Raw genomic sequence first — 23,461 nt, 5'->3', positions numbered from 1 at the left:
TGTCAAGTGTGGACACATGTGTGGACATAGCTCAGTTTCAATCTGGTGCATCTAATCACAAAGGCTACATCGAAAAGACAAGTGTAACCACAGCTTTAGCGATATCTGCTCTCAAAACATCCTTTATACTGTAAAGGATCTTTTCTACAATAATCTACACAGCAACTGCAGCTTTGTGCCCCCAGAATCACTTACCGAACGCACCAACTGTGACGAAAACAAACTGATTCTCCTATGCCAAAGCACTCTTGATCAAGCACAGTCCAACTTTACTAGCAAATCAAAAAAATATACACAAAGATGTTTATTATATTAGTCAGGGAAGAATGAATCACTTCGACAACTTTAATTAACAGCCCAAAAATATATCCTAAACATAAATATAAATGTTATATAAATGTTTTACCTTTTTCTGTGTCTCTCTCCTGTGGTCTTCTCTCCACACTGGTCAGAATATTTCTGCTCTGAACTGGTTCTTCCTCTCCTCACTTTTTTTATTTCTTCCCTCTTTGTGCAACAATCAGGTTTAAGGAAGTTTCCCCACACGCTGCTGAGCAACATTTCCCCTCTCCTTAGACTGACAAGCTTATGTACACTTATGTCATTACATTACATTATGTGTATCATATATCTAATTATAAACCTGTACCTTTAAAATTGAATTATCAAAAATGTTTTAAGTTGCTGTTTTTTATTTTATTGTATCCTCTCCATGATCAAAGTAATGTGAGTATTTTGAAATAGGGAAGTGATGTAAATATGTGATTTTTTTCCCCCAAATAACATCTTGAGAAACCACAAACTAGTGAAAGCACTGAACACTTCTCTTTTTTTTAATCTGACTGTTTGTTTTTTAAGGGTTTATATTCAACAATTGATTGGAAATACAGTATATCTAATTAAATTGCTTTAATGATGCACAACACATATACTGTGCATAGTTGTAAATGGTCTGTGTTACTTGCTAAAATCTGCGAGTTGAGTGATGATGGTCAGATGAACATTGTTTTACTCCTGCATTAAAATGATAACTTGTGACAGATATGGTCACAGGTAGTTACAGGTATTGAAATACTGAACTGGGAAGCTGCTCAGCATTTCCCCATATCAACTGCATGGGGTCTCTAAGGAAACACTAAGCAAATTTGTCACTGTAATGTTTATCTACAGTATTTAAACACTGCTTTATACAGCACCACTGTGTTCTTGGTAACTTCCTGTTTGCACTTTAAGGTAGGGGTGGGCGACAGAGCGATCTTGATAAAGAATAACAATACAATAAAAAATATGTTGATATCAATGATAAGCTTTAGACATTTTTACTGATATGGACATATTTACAGCCTATCACACAGCAGAAATTAATGCCACGAGTCACGACAGCTGGTCAGTCTGCTGTCTCTCTTCTCTCTGTCACTGCCTGTTTGCAGGAGGGCGGGCCTATGCTCAACGCACATAGACAGTGGTGAAACTTCAGAGCAGAGCCCACAGTGAAGGGAAAGAAACAGACTGTAGGATATATTAAAGTGGAGTCACGGACATCATTGCTGATTATCCATAAATGCAACAAATGGGAGACAGAAGGGCTGCCCATGAATTTTCCTAGTCGACCAATAGTCATCATTTAGGGCCATTAGTCGACTAGTCGCCCGCATGTTTACAATATTAATTTAANCAAAGCAGTAATGATTGTGCTAAGTAGCTAATGGGCATGTCGCTACTTCCATGTTTCAGATGATACGTCACGTTTGTAGTCGACCAATGAAGATGAGTTTACATATCACCTTGGGTTCGTCCTTCACCTTCCCAAAATGATCCCACACTTTGGATTTCCTGCCCAACATGTTAACTAGCCTGTGAGTAAGAAGTAAGTGGATCTTTAAGTGTTACAGGGTTACTGCACAGACATTGTTTCTGGCACTACATACTGATTTAAGTGCTCATTAAAGTTATGGGTAGAAACTGGTAGGGGTGGAGGAAACAAAATCAATACATTATAGTATCGTGATATTTTGTGTGGCAATATTGTATTGATAGATAAACAATAAATTCTGATATTTTATTGTAGTAATTATTAATGTTGCAAATACAAAATAACTTTTGGTAGCCATCTAGAATAATCGCTTTTTCAGTTCACAAGATACATGTTGCTGCTATAAAAATGGTGAACGTGTGATGACTTAACAAGTGTGACTGATACTATCTTATTAGATAAAAACACCTGTTAACAAAGTTTTGAAAAAAGGTAATACATTGCAATATATCTCACAATTGCAATTACTTTATAACAAAACAAAATGTCTAAACAAGCCACTGAGGGGCGAACGGGTGAACTTGTTCCGGATGAATGTTCTGGGCTAACAATAAACCAATGTCCAGTGCCCTTGAACTCTTTGGATTTTCATTTACTCTCAATACAATATACACATGCTCATTATAACACAGAGGGGCAACAGCATTGCCCATTTGTAATCATTATGACTTTTCAACATGCTTCGACAACACGGTCAAAAACTGTTTGCTTCCCCTTTCAACACTTGGTTCTCATTACCTGGAGCTTACCTATATGCCCTTCACATTAATGCTCCACCCTGTGTTCAGTTTAATAACTGCATGTGTATATTTACTTTTATCTTGTTTAGATAAGGACAGAATACACAAACAAACTATATTGTGGCTCCAACAACAATATGTTATTGCAATACTCAGCATATTGCAAGACTTCTGAAGTCACAATAATGTTGGAACATGTGTTAAGTATCCTGATGATATTGTATCAGGGGATGTTTGTTGATTCCCACTCCTAGAAACCGGTATGACGCATAAGCATGCATGCAAAAAGAAGGCAGTAAAGGGTTGAAGGTAGCATGTATACTCAAACTGGTGGTAAAGGGAAAGTTGTTTGTTATTACTAGCACTGACATGGTGTGGGAATAATATGGAGAAGCGAGTAAAGTCCTTAATAGTGGTGCAAAATGTGACTGTCAAATATATCAGACTTATCAACTGCAGGATCTAATTTAAACAAATTTAGCACTGACATCTGGCCTATGGGATTCAAAAACAGTCAACATGTAGTATAAATCATTTGTGCATTACGCAGCACAACAATCCAGAGCAGGGATGTAAAATACCTCAACAAGTAACAACCGGGCTACAAACTATCAGAAATCACACATGGCAGAAGATGTGACTTTATAGCTGACAAGTGGTGAGAAGTAACTGAGTACATTTACTCAAGTATTGCATTTAAACACAATTTTAAGAAACCTGTACTTGTGTGTTTCCATTTTATAGCCTTCTTCAGGAAAATATTATACTTTTCACTCCATGTCATATAATTTATGACTGGTGTGTATTTAGCTACTTTGTTGATATGTATTTTTTTTATACAAAACCTATAAAGTGAACTGTTATAGGTGGAAATATCTATAAATAACATATAGTACACACTGAGTCACATGTACAAGCTAGAACAGTAAAATGTTTTAGGTAATGTCAAATATTTGAATGCAGAGCTTTAACTTGTATGCTAATGTGGTATTTTACACTGTTTTGTTGCTGCTTTAATACTTCTTACACTACAGCATCAGCAACAGGTACACAACTATGTCACGTTACATACAGCAGAGGCTGGATAAGCCACGAGAGAGGAGAGGAGTGGGTGTGTTTCAGTTTGTTACTTACCGGAATTTGAAGAACTGCGACCTGTCTTTCATGTCGGCAAAATAACAAGCAACCATGTGATATTAAGTCCAACTACAGTTGTTGTCTTCCAACACAAATGCTCCATAATATTTTGGAAAAGTTATCTAACTGCCCGTCCTTTGCTCAACGTCTGTTCCAGGTTAGCATCGAATGCTAATGCTGCTAGCTAAAAACCATAGACTGTATAAAGCTAAAAACACGGAGCTGATAGCATTAGTGATACAGACGTTTAGGTAATTCCCGACTGTTTAAGTCGAAGGGTGTTGCTATTTTTCACCGATTAAATAAATAATTGAGTAAATATTTACATGAATAAGAATAAACAAATAAAAGCTTCAAAGTTTCTTTCAGAGTCTTGAAGTTCCACACCTGCGCATAAAGTTCCTAATCAACGGACATCAACTCCACCTGTAGACCTGACGTGATTGGTACGGGGGCCCTGAGAGTTCAAACTACTGCTTGCAAATTGACAGACAAACAAAAAGGAAATAATCGTCACCAATTTGACAACATTTGACAAGGCAAAAAATAAATATATAGGTACTAAAATAAAAAAAAATGGAATAACATAACATAAAACAACAGAAAATACAGCTGTTTTTGTATGCATTTTATTCATTTGTTTCTTGTATATTTTCTTATGCCTATGTTGTAGAGTTGATTGCTGTTTTTTTTTAATCTCATGGCACTATCTTAAATGTTGATTATGTTCTTGCCTTTTAGCTTCCTACCTACCTTCCTACCATGAGATGAGATGAGATGAGGTTATAATTGTGTTTATAAAGTATCCTGAGGGTGACTGCTGTGCAGCTGTTGCAATACAGAGTGGAACAAGTGCAAATATAAAAATCTAAGATAACAATAATATGCAAATACAGGGTGTTTACAGGTCCTTCAAAGGTCTTAAAATGTCTTAAATTAAGTTTTCTTAAAATAAGGCCTTAAAAAGTCTTAAATTGTCTTAAATTCTGATTTCACGGGTCAAATATTTTTGGTCACATTACCACGGAAATGTCTCCAGGCCGACAGACCCAGTGACTGTTTACAATCATTGGACAGACCGAAGAACTGTAATAATAAATAGCATTTATGACAGTGATCACGATATGACAATGATTTTCCTTTTACATGAAACACATTAAACTTAAACTCACCCAATTGTTGGCATTTTTCCTTACTGTTTGAACTGACATCAGTGTGTTTACTTGGAAAGAGTTCTTACACATGTGCATCACACACACACACACACACACACACACACACACACACACAGTATATGTAATGTGTATTTCCACTGCAGGTTTGGTCTTCAATTTCATATAAGGTGGTATTAAAAGGTCTTTAAAAGTTTGAAATTTAACTTGGTTATATCTATAGACACCTTGGAGTAGGATGCAAATCCATCAGTCAGGTCAATGGTATGGCTCATATATACGTACAGTATCAAATCTGAAGCTTGGGCATTCAAAAGCATTGTGCGCCTCTTGCTTAAAAAGTGCTGAAAAAAATGATTACTATTTCTGTTGAAGGTGAACTGCTGATGCAGCTATACTTTCATACACTAAATGAAGGCACACGATTTTTTAAAAACAATATATCAAATCCAGTGCAAGAAATCCTGTATCGGAGCTGGCTGAAAGTCATCCCAATAGACTGTGAAGACATGGTGGAAGCTGCCATTTGTTAGTCCTGAGGTTGGCCAATAACATCCTACTCTTGAACCACTAATGCATCCATACATCCATACAAACTGAATGATGGCAAAGGAGCTTCAACACGTCTAGAGTCCTGAGTTTGGCCAATAACATCATACTCTGGTGATCTGTCTGTTTTCTGCAGAGACATGTAAGTTCTGTCCTCTTGATTTGGTGTCACCTTTGTTCTTGCTTTCCTTTGGAGAGAGAGAAAGCAGAAGCAGAAGTAGTAACATACCAAAGGAATATCATGAAGATAGTGTAGAGGACGTTCACACTTTGAGATACACCAGCAACAGCCCAGGGAAGTACTGCACTGTGAGGTCCACACTGCTGCACAGGACCTTCCTTAAAAAAAGGGATGTAAACAAATCTTTATGAGTCATAATGGCCTCATAATGTATTGTGCTTTGGAAAACAGAAGTGTATAGTAAAGCAATATGATCATATCATTATAAATCTGAATGTGTATCTCTGTTAAAGTCTATAAACGCTATTGCTGTGTTCACACCTGCCCGAACGATCCGCACCTAGAGGGCAAACAAACTTGACATTGAGTGAACCGAACCAAAAAGGGCAGGTGTGAAAGCACCCTACGAGTCAGATCCACCCCTCGCTCATTCACAGCTCCACCCTCTCATCCAAATATGGTCACTTTTGGCTCTAAAGAACAAAGATAGTGAAGGCCTAAATGCCAAACTCAAGGCTTCAAAACAGGAGTCCACAAACCAGTGGGTTACATCACCTCAGTTGCATACATTATTTTATACAGTCTGTGGTTGGGCAGGAGAGGAGGGGGATTCGTCAAACAAACTGGACTTTAACTGCAGAGACTGAGTTATTTCAATAACGAAGTACTGTGCTAGTATGTGTAGCATACTATGCTATTGACACATGCCAGGCGACGTTGTTATGTTTGTAACAAACAGGCTTATTTTAAGCCAATCCATTTTTATTTTTATTTTTTTTAAATATAACCACATGCTTTTGTTGCTTAAACCAAACAGGTTTTACTCATGTTCTAAGTTTATTTTGAAAAAGACATGCAGAAATAAACAGAAACTGTGCATTTCCTGTAAAAACAGAAGTTTATTTTGAAAAGACACGATGCATGTTAAGAGTGTAAATTGATACACCATCCCTGAACTTCCAAAACAGACACAGGAGGGTACCTAGCAATCATATTTTGAGGTGATGGGTTACTGACCAAGCATGAATGTGTTGCATTTGGAACACCCTTAATTCTGGCGTCATAACAACATACCTGTGTCAGCATTGTTGCCTCTCACAGAGAAAAGCAGAGTTGTCCAGATGAGACCAAACATCCTGATCTGATGTCAGTCTCTCCCCACAACACCACAGACTTCACACTGAAAGTGCAGCAAACATGCAGGAAGTTCAGTTGATGAGACTGAAACAAAGGAAACTCCACCATTGACCTCACTCTTAACAGAAGGCTGTTGCACATTCAGTAATTCCACAGTTGCTTCATTTAATTTCGTTACCACATCACACAGGGCGGGGGCACTGTGTTACTTATTGTGAAGCAGTTTGTGAAATCTGTTGTAGAAATGTGCTGTGTAGAAAAGCAAAGTTACAATAGCTCAACACAGCTCTGAAACAATAAAGATCTACAATCTCTGCAATATTCCAGCCCCAACTATGACAAACACTAACTTCAACAAAGTAAATATCTGTAATCCTCCCAACCACAAGCACAGTTTCTCTATTTTATGATTCAAAGCCAATTTAAAATGTAAGGTAAATGTTTTGTTTTACCTCTTTATCATCTTTTTCTGCTGCTCTCTTCTCTCCACAGTGATCTCTGCTGTTTCTGCTATGAACTGACCCTTGCCCTCCTCACTTTTCTATTTCTGTCCTCTTTTTGCAACAAAAAGGATTTAGGGAGTGTCCCTGTTCTCGTCTTCTGCGAGTGACACACTGACACTGTTTCCACTCACTGTTTTTTATGTGACAGTGTTAATATTGTATAATACTTTGTCATTTACAGCTTCTTCATATATTGCTTCAATAATACACACCATAATCAGACTTGTGTTACAATACATGTTACTGGCTAATACCTGTCATGTTCTCCTCGATGGCTCTAAATCCACTCTCACTAACACTCCCAGTTTTACCATCCCCATTGACAACTCCCCTCAGGTTAAGAGTCTGGGTGACATCCTTGACAGCACTCTGTCATTCCAATCCCACATCAATAACACTACCTGGTCAGCCTATATCCATCTACGCATTATTAATCGTCTCCATCCGTCCCTCACCCCCAACAGCACTGCCATCCTGGTCCACACTCTGGTTACATCCCACCTGGATTACTGCAACTCCCTTTTCTTTGGTCTGCCCCACAAGACCATCCATAAGCTCCAATTGGTCCAGAACTCTGCCGCCTGTATGATCACCAGAACTCCGTCCATCAATCACATCACACCTACCCTACAACAACTTCACTGGCTTCCGGTCAGATATCGCATGGACTTGAAAATTCTGCTCCATGCTTTCAAGGCCATCCATAACCTCGCTCCCCCATACCTCTCTGACCTCCTCCACATCAACACTCAGGTTGGCCTCTTCCATCAGCCTCATTGTGCCCTCTGCCTGTCTGTCCACCATGGGGTCCAGAGCCTTCAGCCGCTCTGCCCCACGCCTCTGGAACCTCCTCCCTCCCGACATCAGGAACTTTGACTCATTATCCATTTTCAAATCCCACCTGAAAACCCACCTTTTTAAACAGGCCTATTCTCTTTAATTGCCATTGCTCTGCTGCAGATTTCACATTTTACTGTGTTGATGTTTGATGTGTCTTTTACCCCTTTTAAATTCAATTGTCTTTTACTTGTTCTGTAAGGTGACCTTGAGTGCCTTGAAAGGCGCCTTTATGCCGGTTAGGTAATAGTGGTCAAGTGAACATTATTTATAATATTTTAAAAAAAAGGAAGTTGACTAGCAAGTCTGAGTTGCAGATTAAGCACGATGCCCAACCACTTACATAATTAATTAAGTTGCTGATAAAGTCTCACCAGAGGTTACATCGTTTCAACTTAAGTGTGTGTTTAAGGATTATTTCTCATGCATTATCCTCCTACGACCCAAACTTTTCTTTGATATGCATTTTAAAATTCTCCTGGCTATTTGGGATCAGTAGTACCCTTTAAGTATAAAAAAATAAAACACTGTGAACGATAATAAAGTCCCAATGTCTTCAAACAAGTACTTCCTAATTAACAGTGTCTTAGTGTTACTGTTGCTAAAATTGGTCAAATATGTAGCCAGACTGACTTGGCAGAGATGGCTGCCATTTTGTGTTTACATGGATTAGTGTATTGTGCTCTTACCACCACTAGATGGCACATAAAAGTGTCCATGAATGAGGACACCAAGTCTGAGGTAAGTAGAATAATGTATTAGGTCAAATAAACCCAAAATGTGATGTCCTCATATGAAGACGCAGGGTCTCTATCAGGCTCAATGTGCCATAGGTTCAATATTCTTTGAGCCAAACACTCATAGTTCTGTGCAGCCATAATGACTTTTCATTGTTTGTGATATGTGGCAAAGGAAACCTCTACAACTAATCTACAAATCAAAATTGCCTTTATTGTCAAAAAGAATTGCATACACCATACAGCAAAGATAATCAGGTTGGTTTTAAAGAGTGTATTCAAGGCACATTGTTAAAGACACAGTTGTGACCACAATGACAGCTCATAAACATTGTATAATAAAATAATATAAAAATATCAAATAATTATTTTCACTTGAAAACGTCTGTTTCCAGATCTCCAGACTCGTTGAGAAATCTGCAAAGCACTTAAATCCCAGGCACCTACAACAGATGACTATGATTATACTGGAATAATGTGTACTCAGTGGACTTCCCCTGGTTCAGTAAATGTAAACAAAAAAAAAATATATATATACTGTAAAATACTAAATATAGGTGCGGTAAAATAAAATAAAAAGAAACTGAGAAGCGTTTTACTTATAAAATGTACATGTTTTAAATCAGAGTACGAAAGTATCATTTTCTATGACACTCAGTGGAAGCTGAACCTTGTTAGCTCAGAGGATGGCCAATCACATCATACTCCGGTGATGTTTCTGTTTTCTTCAGTGACATGTACGTTCTGTCCTCTTGCTTTGGTTTCACCTTTTTTCTTGTGATCCTTTGGAGAGAATAAAGAGAGACACCTGATGTCAAAGTCTCTACTGCATTAACAGAGCCTTCAGAGCTTAAAATGATGAAGTAAAACCCCAGTTCCAGAAAAGTTGCGATGCTGTGTAAAACCTAAATAACAACAGAATGCAATGATCTGTAAATCCTTTTTGACCTATGTTCCACTGAATACAGTACAGAGACAAGACATTTAAAGTTCAAAGTGATAAACTTTATTGTTGTCTGTAAATATACACTTACTATGATTTTGATGCCTGCAACATGTTCCAAAAAAGTTGGGACAGGGACATGTGTTACATCACCTCTTCTTTTAACAACACTCAGTAAGCGTTAAGGAACTGAGGACACTATGTTGAAGTTTTGAGAGTGTAACTCTGTCCTAGTCTTGCTCGATATACGACTTCAGTTCCTCAACAGTCCAGGATCTCTGTTGTTGTATTTTGCATTTCATACACATGTTCAGTGTTAGAAAGGTCTGGACTGCTAATTTTTGATGATACTATGGATTGTAGATGATGAAATCCATAAATGTCTTGCAACTGTGTGTTTAGAAACGTTGTTCTTACACTGTTGGGCTCTTTGCCCATGCAGTTTTTTGGTGAACTTCACGCTATCCTTGCTTGAGAGCAACTGAGCCTTTCGTGGATGTCCCTTTCATACCGAATCATGATACTATCACCTGTTACCAATTAACCTGTTTGTTTTTTGAGCATTTCACAACTTCCCCAGCCTTTTGTTTCCCCTGTCCCAACGTTTTTGCAACATGTTGCAGGCATTAAATTCAGAATGAGTGTATATATTTACAAATAACAATACAGTTTGTCAGTTTGAACATTATATATCTTGTCCTATACTGTATTCAATTCATTATATGTCAAAAAAGATTTTCAAATCAATGCATTCTGTTTTTATTTACATTTCACAAAGCATCCAGACTTTTTTTTTTTTTGGAATCAGGGTTGTAGTAACATACCAAAGGAATATGAAGGGGATCATGCAGAGGACATTCACAGTAAGAGATACAACAGCGACGACAGTCAAGAGAGGCACTGCACATGGTCCATGTTCATCTGCTATTGGAAATAACACAATATAGATTATATAACTGTTCAAGTGTTATTTTAATGTTGTACACTTAGTGGCTACTGTGTTAGCTAGACACCTCCATTTACACAGTGTTACCTGTAAATGACTGATACCAAAAACTACAAAAATGTTTTGATGAAATTATTCAAGAATATACAAATGGGCTTTGTAATGCCAAAGAAGAAACAAGGGTGAGACCTTTCATCCTAATTTATATTTTAATAGAATCAGTTCAACAAACTATATACATAAATAGTGTTCCTGGTTCCCTCCCTGTGCGGAGTTTGCATGTTCTCCCCGTGTCAGTGTGGGTTTTCTCTGGGTACTCCGGCTTCCTCCCACAGTCCAAAGACATGCAGGTTAATTGATAACTCTAAATTGTCCGTAGGTTGAATGTGAGCGTGAATGGTTGTCTGTCTCTATGTGTCAGCCTGCAACAGCCTGGCGACCTGGTGTACCCCGCCTCCCAATGTCAGCTGGGATAGGCTCTGGCAGGGTCTGGGCTAAGCGCCAAATGTTCCCAAATCCTAGAAACACCCCTGTGTACACTGACCTGTGCAGGGGCTGCTGCAACTTTTTTGTCTCTTGGCAAAGATAAATGAGCACAGCAAATGTTGAAAAGGCAATTAATTTACTGATAAATATTATTGTTTGTTTGGTTATTAACTGGCCCCTAGCTTCTTTTCATTTTGCAAAAGCGGCCTGATGCCTGCTGTGACCAGCTGTTAATGGACACACCCATGGCACCCTGGGAACTGTGCCTATTTACCACTGAAGTTATTTCAGAAGAAAAAATGGATAGAAACATCTCATCTTTGTGATCATTCCTGTATTTCCTTGAATATTGTATCTGTAGTTATTAATACAGGCTATCATTAGGTTGCATTTGTGCAGTACAATGAGCAAAGTCCATTCTCTGACCTGCAGTCCGTTTCAGTAGTTATAGGACAATAACTCTCTATTATTGTGTTTGATGCTCTGCCTTAATGTGACATACTAACATATGACACATCATCAGGCAGTAAAAAAATGCTGTTTTGGCTGATATTGAATGTGCCAAATGATGTGCAGAAAGCGTTGATGCTGATGAGGCCAAAATGTTGTGAAGGTAACCCACCCACTACTGACTGCATGTCATCATCTTCTTGGTAGTGTCATTGGAAACAGTTGAACATACATTACGTTATCAACGCATGTTCACTGATATCATTGATTGGTGGTGTGTGTGTGTGTTCACCTTCTCGCCTCTCTGAAGTTATGATGATGATGATGTCTGCTTTTGATTCCCCACCTTCATTACTGCTCACACACTCAATAGAAATGTTGCTGTGGTCCTTGACAGTTAGGGTGAGGGTGCTGTTGACTGTGTGGTTTGACACAGTGGTCGTAACAGAGTACTCTGCTTGGTTCTTCAACAGCGGCCATCTGATGGTGGGTAAAGGAAACCCCTCACTGATACACACACAAGTCAGGACCACCGACTGAAGCTCACACTTAGAGCTATTTAGGATCATTGGATACACTGTGGACACACAAACAGATTTTTACAAGGTATGAACTAAATCAATGTTTCTCACTAAGGCAGTTCAATCATTTGAGTTACTACACAGAATCCTGTATCGTCTTTCACTATCAACTCATAAAAACAAACTGGGGCTTACATGTGTCCCCCTCCATCTAATCACACCTGTCCCCATTCAACACAAAGCATACACCTCTTCCCCTTCTCTCAGAGTCACCTGGTTGAATGACGCTGTCAAGGATTCAGCAGAGTTTCAGTGAAACAAAGAACATTACAGTTCCTGATATCCCGTTGCAAACTAATGCAGGTTGTCCAGTTTATTATCCACTGCCTGTACAATTGCTAGCAGGGTGCTAGTTTGGCTGTGCCCCATCTTCTCTATCAGTTTCTCAATGTTTACTGATTTTTACATTTGAAAACTACAATCTGGTCAGCTAGCAGAAGTCAGCAGGAGGAGAGTTTACAGACTGGCGAATTGATTTCCTCGTCCCAGTGAGCAACTTGCAGCCACACGCCACCACCGTCCAAAGCCAACCACAACAAGCACCATCAAATACACAAAACAGCATACATTTAGCCGAAATTTAGTGGAGCTGACAGAGCAGCGAGTAGAAACATCTGCACCAAAGTACAAATCTAATGGGAGAGCAGTCTATGAGTGGAATCAGGGGAGCGGCCCGAAGGTCATCATTCACATAAATCTTGGCTAATATAATCACATACTTTGTTACTGGGGTAATAAGAAGAAGATATATCAGGCAATGCTTTAGCCAAGACCACCTAAACTAAAACCAAGTCATGACCAAGACCAAAGTGTACTGAGACTGAAGCAAGACCAAGACTTTGAGAGGTTGAGACCAAATCAAGACCAAGACCAGGGGTCTCATTTATAACTACTGTATAACGAAACAAGGCCTGAAATAGGCGTACGCCACATCCCACACAAAAGCTGTGATCTATAAAAACAAACTTGATGGGAGAACGTGCACGCCCGTATGGAAACTCAGACCCATGCGTACAAACATTTTGGAGACAGGGAAAATTGGTTGTGCTATTGATCCATAACTTTAAGCACCTTTCAATTATAAAAAAATTATAAGCCAACTCAAATCTTAATAAAAGATTCTACTCAATATTTCATCAGCGCTATCTAAATCCTTTCACCACCTGAAATGCAGAGGAGAGGGCCGGACTGTATGCTACGGAATTGCAGAACAGAGCATCTAAAGTTTTAAATAATATGATCTAACACTGAGCATAAATCACAAAATACTACCATAACTTTAATGTAGTTTTTGTGTATAAAATCGCTGCAGTGAACACGACAGTGTGCATCGCCATCACTGTCACACATGCCTCACTCCTGTCTTCCCCAGTCACCTTATATCTTCACTGCCTGCACATAGAGCCCGGTCTCACTCCAAAGTTGTCAAAATCCGGTGCTTGGGCAGTGACTTGGGGTGGTGGATGGGTCCAACAAACAAAGACTTTCATGTCGGAGAGCAGTGTTCACGTCCCGTAAGATTCTAAAGCCAAACCCTCTTCCTTTTTTCCTAAACCCAACCATATGTATTTGTGGTTGAAAGAAAAAAAACAGCAATTCGCAGTGTTGTACCGATACCGATGCATTTATTTTGAAAGAGACTGTATGTAAACGGTAAATTTCCTGTGAAAATGGAAGTGTATGTTGAAAGAATACAATGCATGTAACAGGCAACTTGACACAGTGTCCCAGAACGTCAACAACCAACGCACCCAGGGTACCATGCACGTCGTATGTCAGCGTAGAAAGTCTATGACCAAAACGTCAATATGTGGCAAGGTTGGAGTGAGAATGTGTTGGCACATATAGTCTGTGTAAACTAGCAAAGTCTGGAAAAAAGCTCTTGCACGACTCGATATTCTCATTATGAGTGCAAGTCATAATGCAGGGCAAGTTTCCTATAACCAAACTTAAATAAATAAATAAATAGTGTTCACCTGTCAAACTTTCATTCTTAAAATATATCTCTGGTTGGGCGATACCACTGATTGTCATGGTCATTTTGGCAAGGTGTTAAGCAATCAGTCTGATTGCTGTAAACACATAAACACTGTGGTGATACTGTTGCCATGGACCATTGTTCGGCGGGCTCATTTCTATGCATCAGCATTCATCAGGTGCTATGCATTGACCATTTATGGCTGAATGTGGGCATGTAGACGAAAGGATATAAGGCTGATCCTACACACTGTTTAATAAATGCAACCCGAGACAAGTGCAGGCCCCACAGTGCATGACACACTTACGATAAAATGTGGAACATGCAAACCATAGGCACGCCTCAAACTAATCTGAAAGATCCATATTCCCTTAAAAACACGTTCATTTCACTAAAAGATGGTGTGTGTGTGTGTGTGTGTGTGTCGGTGTGTATATATAACTGTACTATAAGAATAAGCAAAAGGCATTGCAGAGTTGAATTTAACGAAGGGGAATTTTCCTTTGTTTTCTATGAGCACACAAATACGAACAAACTCAAAGGAGCTGAAATAATCTTAGCTATCTTTATATGGTCTTGAAATAAAATCCTAATTCCTCTTTGTCCATGATAAAAACAAGACCGAGACCTTCAAAACTGCTGTACAGCATGTTGTCCTCTTATTTTTGCAGTTTTACCTGTGCTTTTGTTGGATCCCCAGACCACAGGCTCACTCCACTCACTCCAGAATAAAGACCCTCCACAGGCGAACTCCATTTTGCTCCGCACTTGCAACTCAACAAGGGATTTGACGGAGGGCATGTTGATGCAGTATTCCTGCATCCCAGGTCTGACACGAGAAGTCTGAGGACAGTAAGATGGAGTTGAGAAAGAGAGATGGGTACAAACCAAAGACAAAAAATATAATGATGCAAAGGCCGAGAGATTATCTTCCTTCAAACTGCCTACCTCCCATGAGCTGTCATTGATCCTGTAGCGAACTTCACTCTCCACACAGTTAGGTAAAATCTGGGTCCAAGTGAGGCACAGATAGATCTGGTCACTCACGTTTGTTGGTGGATTTAACTTCACTAGAGATGACACAGACCATTAATTATACATAATATACAATGTGATAACAAGGTAAAGGGCAGACATATTAAGTCTTGATATTGTCATATATTTGATCTCCTCCAGCGTAAAACCTGAAGGCAATCATGCTTTTGGTCATTAGTCCACAACTAATTGCACAAACCGCTGGACCAATTAGTGTGGGTTTATGACTGTATGCTCAAGGATCTCTAGTGGTTGCAGTGAATCACAATTGTTGAGAAAACCTGTTTTATTGACTGTTTTATGCCATTGTTAACTGCTGACTCCTCACTTTTCTTAATTGGCTGATGGGGGTTGCAAGTTTAGGTTCGCTAAAAACGACTAAAAACACAAGCCTTACCATCTGTTGCAGGCCACATCTTGGTCTTTGTTGTGGCTCTTCTTATGGATTTGTGACTATGTTTCAGAAACAGCTTGCTGTCTCTGTGATGCCCCGAATCCCAACTTGCAACACATATTATCTGGCTGCAAATCAGCTTTGACCCAGGGCCGGTACAGATGGTGTCACAACCAAGTACTCCGAAAACTGGCAGAGGTGTTGGAGGAACGCAGGCTCGAAGCCAACAGAACCAGCCAATCATCCCCTGAACCGCAGATTCGCTTCATCAGACAGGGAGCTGAAGCGGAAATCACCAACCAGAAGGAGTGGTCAGTACTGAAACCTGGAGACAAATGGCAGATGAGGGTTGACCTGAACCAACAGCTTAAGTTTCCTCTTGAAATATCGATTACTGCCCAACGGCCAGACATCGTCCTGTGGTCCACTTCTGCCAAGTCAGTAATCATGGCAGAACTCACAGTGCCATGGGAGGAAGGGATGGAGGCCAGCTACACAATGTGAAGAGCAAAAGGAATCAAAAAAATCCATTCTCTCCGGCGGCTGCAGGCCTGCAAAGAAACTGACCAATCACAGCCATCCGGTCCGCATGGGAGTTACTCCTTGTTCAAATTTGCGCTCTCTCTCTCACCCTCCGTCCAATCCTGTCGCTCCATTTTGACACTCCTCTGCTCCTCGTCCCGCCTCGTCCCAACCCCCCTCCGCATTCGAAAGTAAGAGCGGTTTGTAAGGCCCTTGGGATGGGCGTGCTGCAGTTTGTTTACAATGGTTGCTAAGCTACTAAAAGCAATGCTAACGTTAGCATCCGGTGGTATGTAGATAGCTGAGATGGTGACAACATTCAGTTCCCGGGGAAGGTAGAATAGATATTGAGGATATTGAGAGAGCCTCAAGGTCTGGACAATAAAGGTGAGCAATGATCGTGCTGTTGTTACACAAGTTGTTATGGAGATAAACACAGAGACCCCCTCCTTTCCTCTTACCGGACTCAAAGTTTCTGTCCTGCCGGTGGCTAGTGCGGCCCACTAGCTGCACCGCAGCATCGGGTATGAGCGGGTGAAGCCAGCTTTCCGTTATGATCATAATCCCACAGGTCTGTACATAGCGGTTAGAGGCAATCAATAGCTCCAGTTCATCCAATTTGTTCAAAATAGATCTGCGGTTGTCAGGAAGATGCTCAGCAGTGACGGAGTGTGAGGGTACTTCTTTAGCCTAGCCAATATCCCCGAGCGGCACCCACGCTTATGCCTTCGTTCCCTCCGGCGTCTGCGTCGCTTGCTCGGGCAGCAGATCCACAGTGACTCTGCAGGTCTGCCGATGGCGTCCGGGATGTTGTGTGCCTTTTGAAAGTCTCTCGTGATGTCAACCTTGCACTTCCAGCTGATGTTGATAATGTCCTGTCGACTATACACAAAATCTGCTCGACATGAGCAGAAAAACGCGGACAAAACTACATATATGAGAAAGCTAAGAGCCGCTGCACTCTCGCGTGCCACCATGTTCTGTCTCCTCAGTTCCTTTGACCGATGGAGAAAGCTCCCGCAAGATCTGGGCCTGAAAAATGATGCTGATACAGCGGAGTTTTTGTTGAACAGGTAGTATTTCATTTTTATTGTGGATGTTGTGACATAGATAAGTGTATGCTGTATGTAACTGTATGTTGCTATGCGGGAGGGTGGGTGTCATTAGGAGGCTCGGAGGGGAGAGGGACACGAGCTCGGAGGGGAGGGATCATGGAGCACAGAGGGAGGGGTGTGGGGGGGGGGGGGTCGATGCTTTTTTCAAATCTTTCTCATCGTCTTTCTAAACGTAGACCATAGCTTTAAGGAACCAGTTGTACCAAACTCCATGCAGTAGGTAGCATGAAAAGTCACAATTAAAAAATGATAAACCTTAATGGTTCATAATCATTTGCTTTTTCACTGAAATGATAACCTTATTTGTTTATAAGTCATGTTTATATCACACACTAGTAGGTATAAAAAATGTCTTCCATCAACAAAAAAAACAGCAAAAAACAAACAAACAAAAACCTGTTACTTCTTCATTTATTAGTTTAATATTCTGAAAAGTACCTCCCGATGTTGTGTTTAACCCTGGTAAATAAGCATACCTTTATCTTTAAGATTATGCTCCTTCTGATGGACGTCTTCTCCGTGTACCAGTCTGGTGTAAAATGTGGTGAACCTCCTGACTGAGTTGGAGTTGTCATAGGGCTGGTTACATCCAGTGTTTATGTTGTTCTCTGAAAGGTAGGTGGGGCACTCACTGACTACTTCGTCACCGTGGAACCTAAAGAAAGAAATCACTATTCAGTCATTCACACACAAAGCCAAGTATGCAGCCACGGCAACTGTTAATTGATCATGTAATCATTAGGTCACAGTACTTTGGGTAATGTTTTCTCTGATATTTGCTACTTTGAGATATTAGGCCTCATATTTATCTTAATCTTTTGAGACTTCCACAAGAGATAATGCTCTAAAGAACCAATTTCAGAGCGTAACATCCTTCACTCAGTGTGAAGGATAAGAACTCCTACTTAAGCAGGATATATACGTTTGTGTTGAAATGATGCTGTGCCTACAGCATAAGCTCTGTGTACCCTACACCGTAGCCTATGCTGTAGCCTGATGTGCATTGTCCCAGAAATGTAACGATACTCCTTGTAGTTTGATAAATTTCGAGTATACTACAAAATTAGTTTTATTTTGTCAGAGTGACTGTCACTGTAATTACGAACCAGCCATAGAAGGTGTAATTGACCTCTGGAGTCCCTTGCTTATTCCAGGAACAGTGAACATATTTCAGATGCACAAACAAACAGTCCACATCTGTCAGAGACACAAGAGGGTAGAGAAAATAAAGATCATTAGGGTTACACATAGGCCAAGTACAGACCTACGCAAATGGTAATAGATTAATAGCAATCCACTTACAAACACACACAATGTGTAAATGGAAACACAATGACACAAAGGGAATTCACTTAACCAAGGAAGTACATGTGCTATTAACAGTGTAACAAGTTCTCACTCCGAGTGGTCTCCCAGGTGAAAATCTGGAGTTTGTTTGATCCATCCATCTTTGCTCCTGCCCACTCTTTGCAGATTTTCTTGCTCTATAGGCTATAGCAGTTGCTTTACCATAAACAGAGTTTAAGGGCTTTACCATAAACAAAGTTTAAACAGAGTTTATGGTAAAGCCCTTAAACTGTCAATTTTTTCCAGGTAGTTTACATGGGAAATATTCATTCCAAATGAGGGTTTACACAGGAGATCAGTTTAATCGCCTTTTAATCGCCTTTATTCCGGTCCGCGCAAGGTTTGGGACAGGGAAAGTTTCTGATTGGATAGGGGGCGGGGCGGATGTTACGTGTTTACGTTTACTGGAAGAAAACACTGAAGTCCTCGTTCCATTTCGTTAACAAGATGCTTGACGACGCCATTCTTAGTGCCTTTTCCGGGCTTGTTTTGCTTATATTCTTGAAGCAGCAGTACGACAACAACCTTGTTCTGCTAATGCTTCGTCTGTTGAGGAGGAGAAGGGAGGTCGAAGGTCGAAGAAGGGAGATAGAAGACCGCTCGGGACTATCTCTTGTTTTTAGAAGCTGCCATCTTGTCGCATGCACTATATATGTCATCGCGCCAGAAGGGCAAAGAAACGAGCATGCGCAGAAAGACCGGAATGAACTTAAAGAGGAATGAGTGTATCCAAGTGCGAGAAATTTTTTAATTCGGAATTAGAAATGGAATATTCCAGCCCTTACATCGGATTGGATTTTCAATTGCACTGGCCATTTTCATTCGGAATGAGGTGTTTACAAGATCACTTTTAATAGGATGAACTTTCATTCCGAATGAAAAGGGAATTAAACTGTCCATGTAAACGCACTCAGTGTAACATGTTCTCACTCTCAACTCATCAAATACTGACTCTGGTCAGTGGCCCTACACGTCAAACAGTGATGCTCTCGGTACCCCTCCAGTGTCAGTTTTAGATGCTCAGGGACGGCGTGTCAGTATACACTCCATACATGCATTGTGTCTTGATAAACTTTCATTTCTACAGGAAATTTACAGTTTCTACTCCTTAAATGCGTCCAGTGGTTTAGTCATCCATTAATCATTAGATTGGCAGTTCAGTCCGTCCGCATGTCATCCACACCATTGGTGTGTGAGAATATGTGAATGGTTACTAAATAGCAGGTGGTACCTTGTATGGTAGCCTCAGCTTGGCTTGTCGTCAGTGCCGACCAACCTTTCCCTTTGTGTTTACCTGGTATCAAATCGTCTGCTCACCCGATGTCGCCTCCTGTCTGCCCCCTCTCGGTACAATTACACACAATCAAGTTTGGTGTATGTGTTCATCCAGCAGATGGCAGTGACTAACCTGCTCTCTGCTTCAGCGTGGTTCGCCAAAAGTATTACACTGAATCTATGTCTCGGAAGGTTCCGAACCGAGAAGTTGAGTCTCCCTGTTGTTTCACCTGCCTGCTCATTCTGTGTTTTACCAAGCAGTAAATTAAAGGTCATTACAAACTGTCCTGTCTGTCTGTGGTGCTGCATTTGAATCCTTACCACACTGGTCACAATATCTAGTTCTCTTGTCACATGCATGGGTTGGGTTTAAAAGATACATCATGGTTTGGCTTAAAGTAAGTACGTTTGTTACTATCTCAATGTGACATATGTCACTAGCATATTATGCTACACACAGGAGCACACAAAAGTGGGATGTATACCTGCAGACCTACCTCTATGCAGAGCCTACGCTGTAGTCTACGCACATGGCCTACGGCGTTGTGAGCATTTATACTTGTACAGTGGTGTGTCTGTGTCACTCTGCAGTTAACCCTCCAAAACACTAGTCAGTGGTGGGGTTTCTGTGAAGTGCTGTGAACTTTAGTTGATTCAAAACACACATTAAACATGGCTTAATAGAGACAATTTAAAACACAAGTACACAAATCGGCTTCACTATAACTCGCAGCATTCACAGACAAACACTTGTTTTTATCTGGACACATTTTCCCCATAATTATACATGCTAATGTTATTAGCACAAACCTGTGGCATTTTACATTGTATAAATTAGCTTAGTGGCCAGTGGACTTTTCCTCTACGTATATAAAGCCAAGGATAACAGCAACAATTAACAAAGGTAACATTACAAAATCCGACTCCAATACAACTCACATGGTTCACCGACAAAACAACTGTCTTCTACTAAACACATTTTCCAAACAAGTATAACGTGCTAACGTTATTAGCACAGGCCTATGGCATCTTACATTGGATAAATTAGCCTAGCAAGCGGAGATTTCCTCTGCTCATATGAAGCCAGGATAAATCACACATAAGACTTAAAATGCTATTTTATGGAGGCTTTATTGTCTTCACAATTTCTTGTTCCTTATCTGTGAAATCAAAGTAAATAGAAGCTTTGTTTCCACTGAGGGAAATGGTTTCATCTTATAAAAATAGACAGGAGGTCTGTCTTGCCCCTATGTGTAGTTACATTTCTGGGGAGGTTCGTGTCAGGCTATGGTGTAGGGTACGGCGTAGGCTCTACGATGACGCAGGTACGTTGTTGATTTGATTTGATGCAGAAGTATAAATCCTGCATAAGTTATTAAAATAACTCTGTTTACTTTGGTTTCACATGGGACACAAACAGCGGTCTGCCAGATGAAAATCCTTTGTTTGTTTGACCCATTCAACTCCACTCCTGCCCACCCTCTGTGGACTGCTGCTCCAGGTGTGGGAGAGCATGTATGCCCCCTCGTCCCTGTTTATTGTCCCCAATATCGGCTTATTGACAGATCAGCTGATAAAGATGCATCACAACCACCACCGAGTGACACTTCTGAGGAAGGCAGAAGTTTCCGCCGAAACATGTCAAGGTATGTAATATCCTAATACATGTCTGAGACACCTGCGCTTCGCCAAATTGGTGTGGCCAGGTGGATTTTGGAAGTTTGGCACACCGTGCGCGCTGGCGCAGCTACTCCTCTTTCCCACCTCCGTCCCTCCTACCTGCACAAGTCGGAAAGAGGGAGGAGAGAAGGCATGGAGTGGGTTTTACACACATCGCACCAATCAAATGAGCCCCTCTCCTCGCCCTTAAATGCGCCGCGCGAAGGCATAATGAGAGTTTTCTCAATTCGCCATGGCAGAAGAGAGCAGCAGCGTCAGGCGGCCAAACTTCTCCCAGAAGGAAACTGATGTTTTGGTCCGGGAGGTCCAAGCTCGCAGTGTCCGAATATACGGAACTGTGAGCAGACCTCCACGGGCTAATGATACAAAGGTAGCCTGGGAGGAGGTCACTACAATTGTAAATCAATGTTGCGTTTCTCTCGTGGGCGCGCTCTCTCTTTCTCTCTCGCAGTCTCACTCGGTTTCTTTTCTTTTGACTTTTCTAAGATGACAGATGCTGAATATATATTCCCTATCTGATGCTGTGGCTGTTTGTGGTTGGCTGAGAGGGATGTGAACTCATTAGTTTGCAGCTGTGTTAATCAAATCAGGTTGGGTTTCCATTACGCGTGCCAAACGGTGCCAATCCCCTTTGATCTGACATCAGATGTGATGGGACAGTCGATATAGAGATATATTTATGTGCTGATTGCAGATAGTTGCATTGAATAGTGGTTGTGGGTATTTATTGCATTGTTAATGTGCCTGACATTCTGGAAACCTGCCTGTGAGGTTTTGGTGACGTGTGCTGCGCTCCGCTTGCACTGACAGTAGACCTGGTTTCAGCTGGCGAGCTCTTAGCGCACCTTCAGCGAAGCCATTTGGCACGAAACTGTCACTGCGCCAAGCTGGATCTGTCGACACCTCCCCCTGCTGCGCCGCCACATCCATTTCAGTGCACCTCGGTCTGCCAAACTACCAAACTGAGTGCGCCTCGGGTTACGCTGCTCGAAACTAGCTCTGCGCGGGATTCGCCACCCTGCGCCACCCTGCGCCGTGCCGGGAAACTAGAGGCCTTCATCTTTGCAGCATGCCGTTGCTGCCAGCTTAACTGTGTGTGCATAGAGTTTTACCAAGTGATAAAGCACTTGGTCATACAGGTTTTGGAAGCATATGCTATATACTGAATCAATTAAATGGATCGTTTTACCATTAGGATACATTTATTTGGGCGATTTATTTTAATGTAAAAACATCCACAGGGTTGCTCTGCTACTTCGTGTTACCTCTGGTGCCATGTGTTTATCATTTTATTATTTTTTAAACAGACTGCACTCAGTTTTTACACAGTTCTGTGTAGTTCTCACCTGTTGGAGAGCTGCAGAGCCTCACACAGAGAAAAATAATTAGACCAGTTGTGCAAAATTGCTGTTGAGCAGCAGGGTGCCCACATCGGCAAGCGCATCTTCTGTGGTCAGTGTAGCAGTTTCAGTTGATTAAAATGGTTATGCTCTGCTGTGGCAGACATGTCGCACTGCAATCATGTCCCTTTTTTTTGGCAATGAGTGTCAGTATTAAATGAGTTGGGAGAGAGTTAATTCAATTTCATAATACAAGTGTTGGGGTCAACATATATTTACCTCACTCGGCGGCACCATAAATGTTGGGGTCAACATGTTAGGCTTCACACGGAGGCATCAAATATGTTGGGATTTAATTGGCTACTGGAAATAATTAATAATTATGTTAAATAATGTGACTTAATTAACATTAAATCACCTATAATTATGTTAAATAATGTGACTTAATTAACATTAAATCACCTCGTGGGGCACCATTCCCGTAAAAGGGAAAAATGATAGCCAGTTAAAGATATCAGTCTCATAAAATACGCTAAACTATTAATTTGGAGTTTGATTAATAA

At 40.7% G+C, this 23,461-nt stretch overlaps 1 protein-coding gene and 2 long non-coding RNA genes across 6 annotated transcripts in view; 1 reads left to right on the top strand and 2 right to left on the bottom strand.

Moving 5' to 3' along the window:
- Window positions 1-23,461, top strand: part of LOC126391825 (uncharacterized) — a 69,689-nt gene that overhangs the window by 26,984 nt on the left and 19,244 nt on the right. The gene's annotated exons all lie outside the window — the stretch shown is intronic.
- LOC126391826 (uncharacterized) lies at window positions 5,438-7,236 on the bottom strand. The gene is made up of 3 exons (XR_007570122.1): window positions 7,182-7,236; window positions 6,667-6,772; window positions 5,438-5,750 (listed from the first exon to the last, which is right to left on the bottom strand). It is a non-coding gene; the product is annotated as an uncharacterized LOC126391826 (long non-coding RNA).
- The window catches only part of LOC126391813 (cytokine receptor common subunit gamma-like), a 36,132-nt gene continuing 21,671 nt past the window's right edge, over window positions 9,001-23,461 (bottom strand). The window contains exons 2-8 of one of the 3 annotated variants that reach the window (XM_050046767.1): window positions 18,363-18,453; window positions 17,733-17,911; window positions 15,139-15,260; window positions 14,868-15,033; window positions 11,924-12,208; window positions 10,574-10,673; window positions 9,001-9,589 (exon numbers count right to left, since the gene is read on the bottom strand). In XM_050046767.1, the coding sequence (XP_049902724.1) occupies window positions 9,481-9,589; window positions 10,574-10,673; window positions 11,924-12,208; window positions 14,868-15,033; window positions 15,139-15,260; window positions 17,733-17,911; window positions 18,363-18,453 (1,052 nt within the window). In that variant the 3' untranslated portion in view covers window positions 9,001-9,480. The remainder of the gene's footprint in view (window positions 9,590-10,573; window positions 10,674-11,923; window positions 12,209-14,867; window positions 15,034-15,138; window positions 15,261-17,732; window positions 17,912-18,362; window positions 18,454-23,461) is intronic. The other 2 variants (XM_050046763.1, XM_050046764.1) reach the window with 2 other exon arrangements.

The sequence above is a fragment of the Epinephelus moara genome, chromosome 6 (genome assembly GCF_006386435.1).
Source record: "Epinephelus moara isolate mb chromosome 6, YSFRI_EMoa_1.0, whole genome shotgun sequence".
NCBI lineage: Eukaryota > Metazoa > Chordata > Actinopteri > Perciformes > Serranidae > Epinephelus > Epinephelus moara.
Note: the sequence above shows the minus strand (reverse complement) of the source record. Positions and strands in the feature narration are given on the sequence as shown.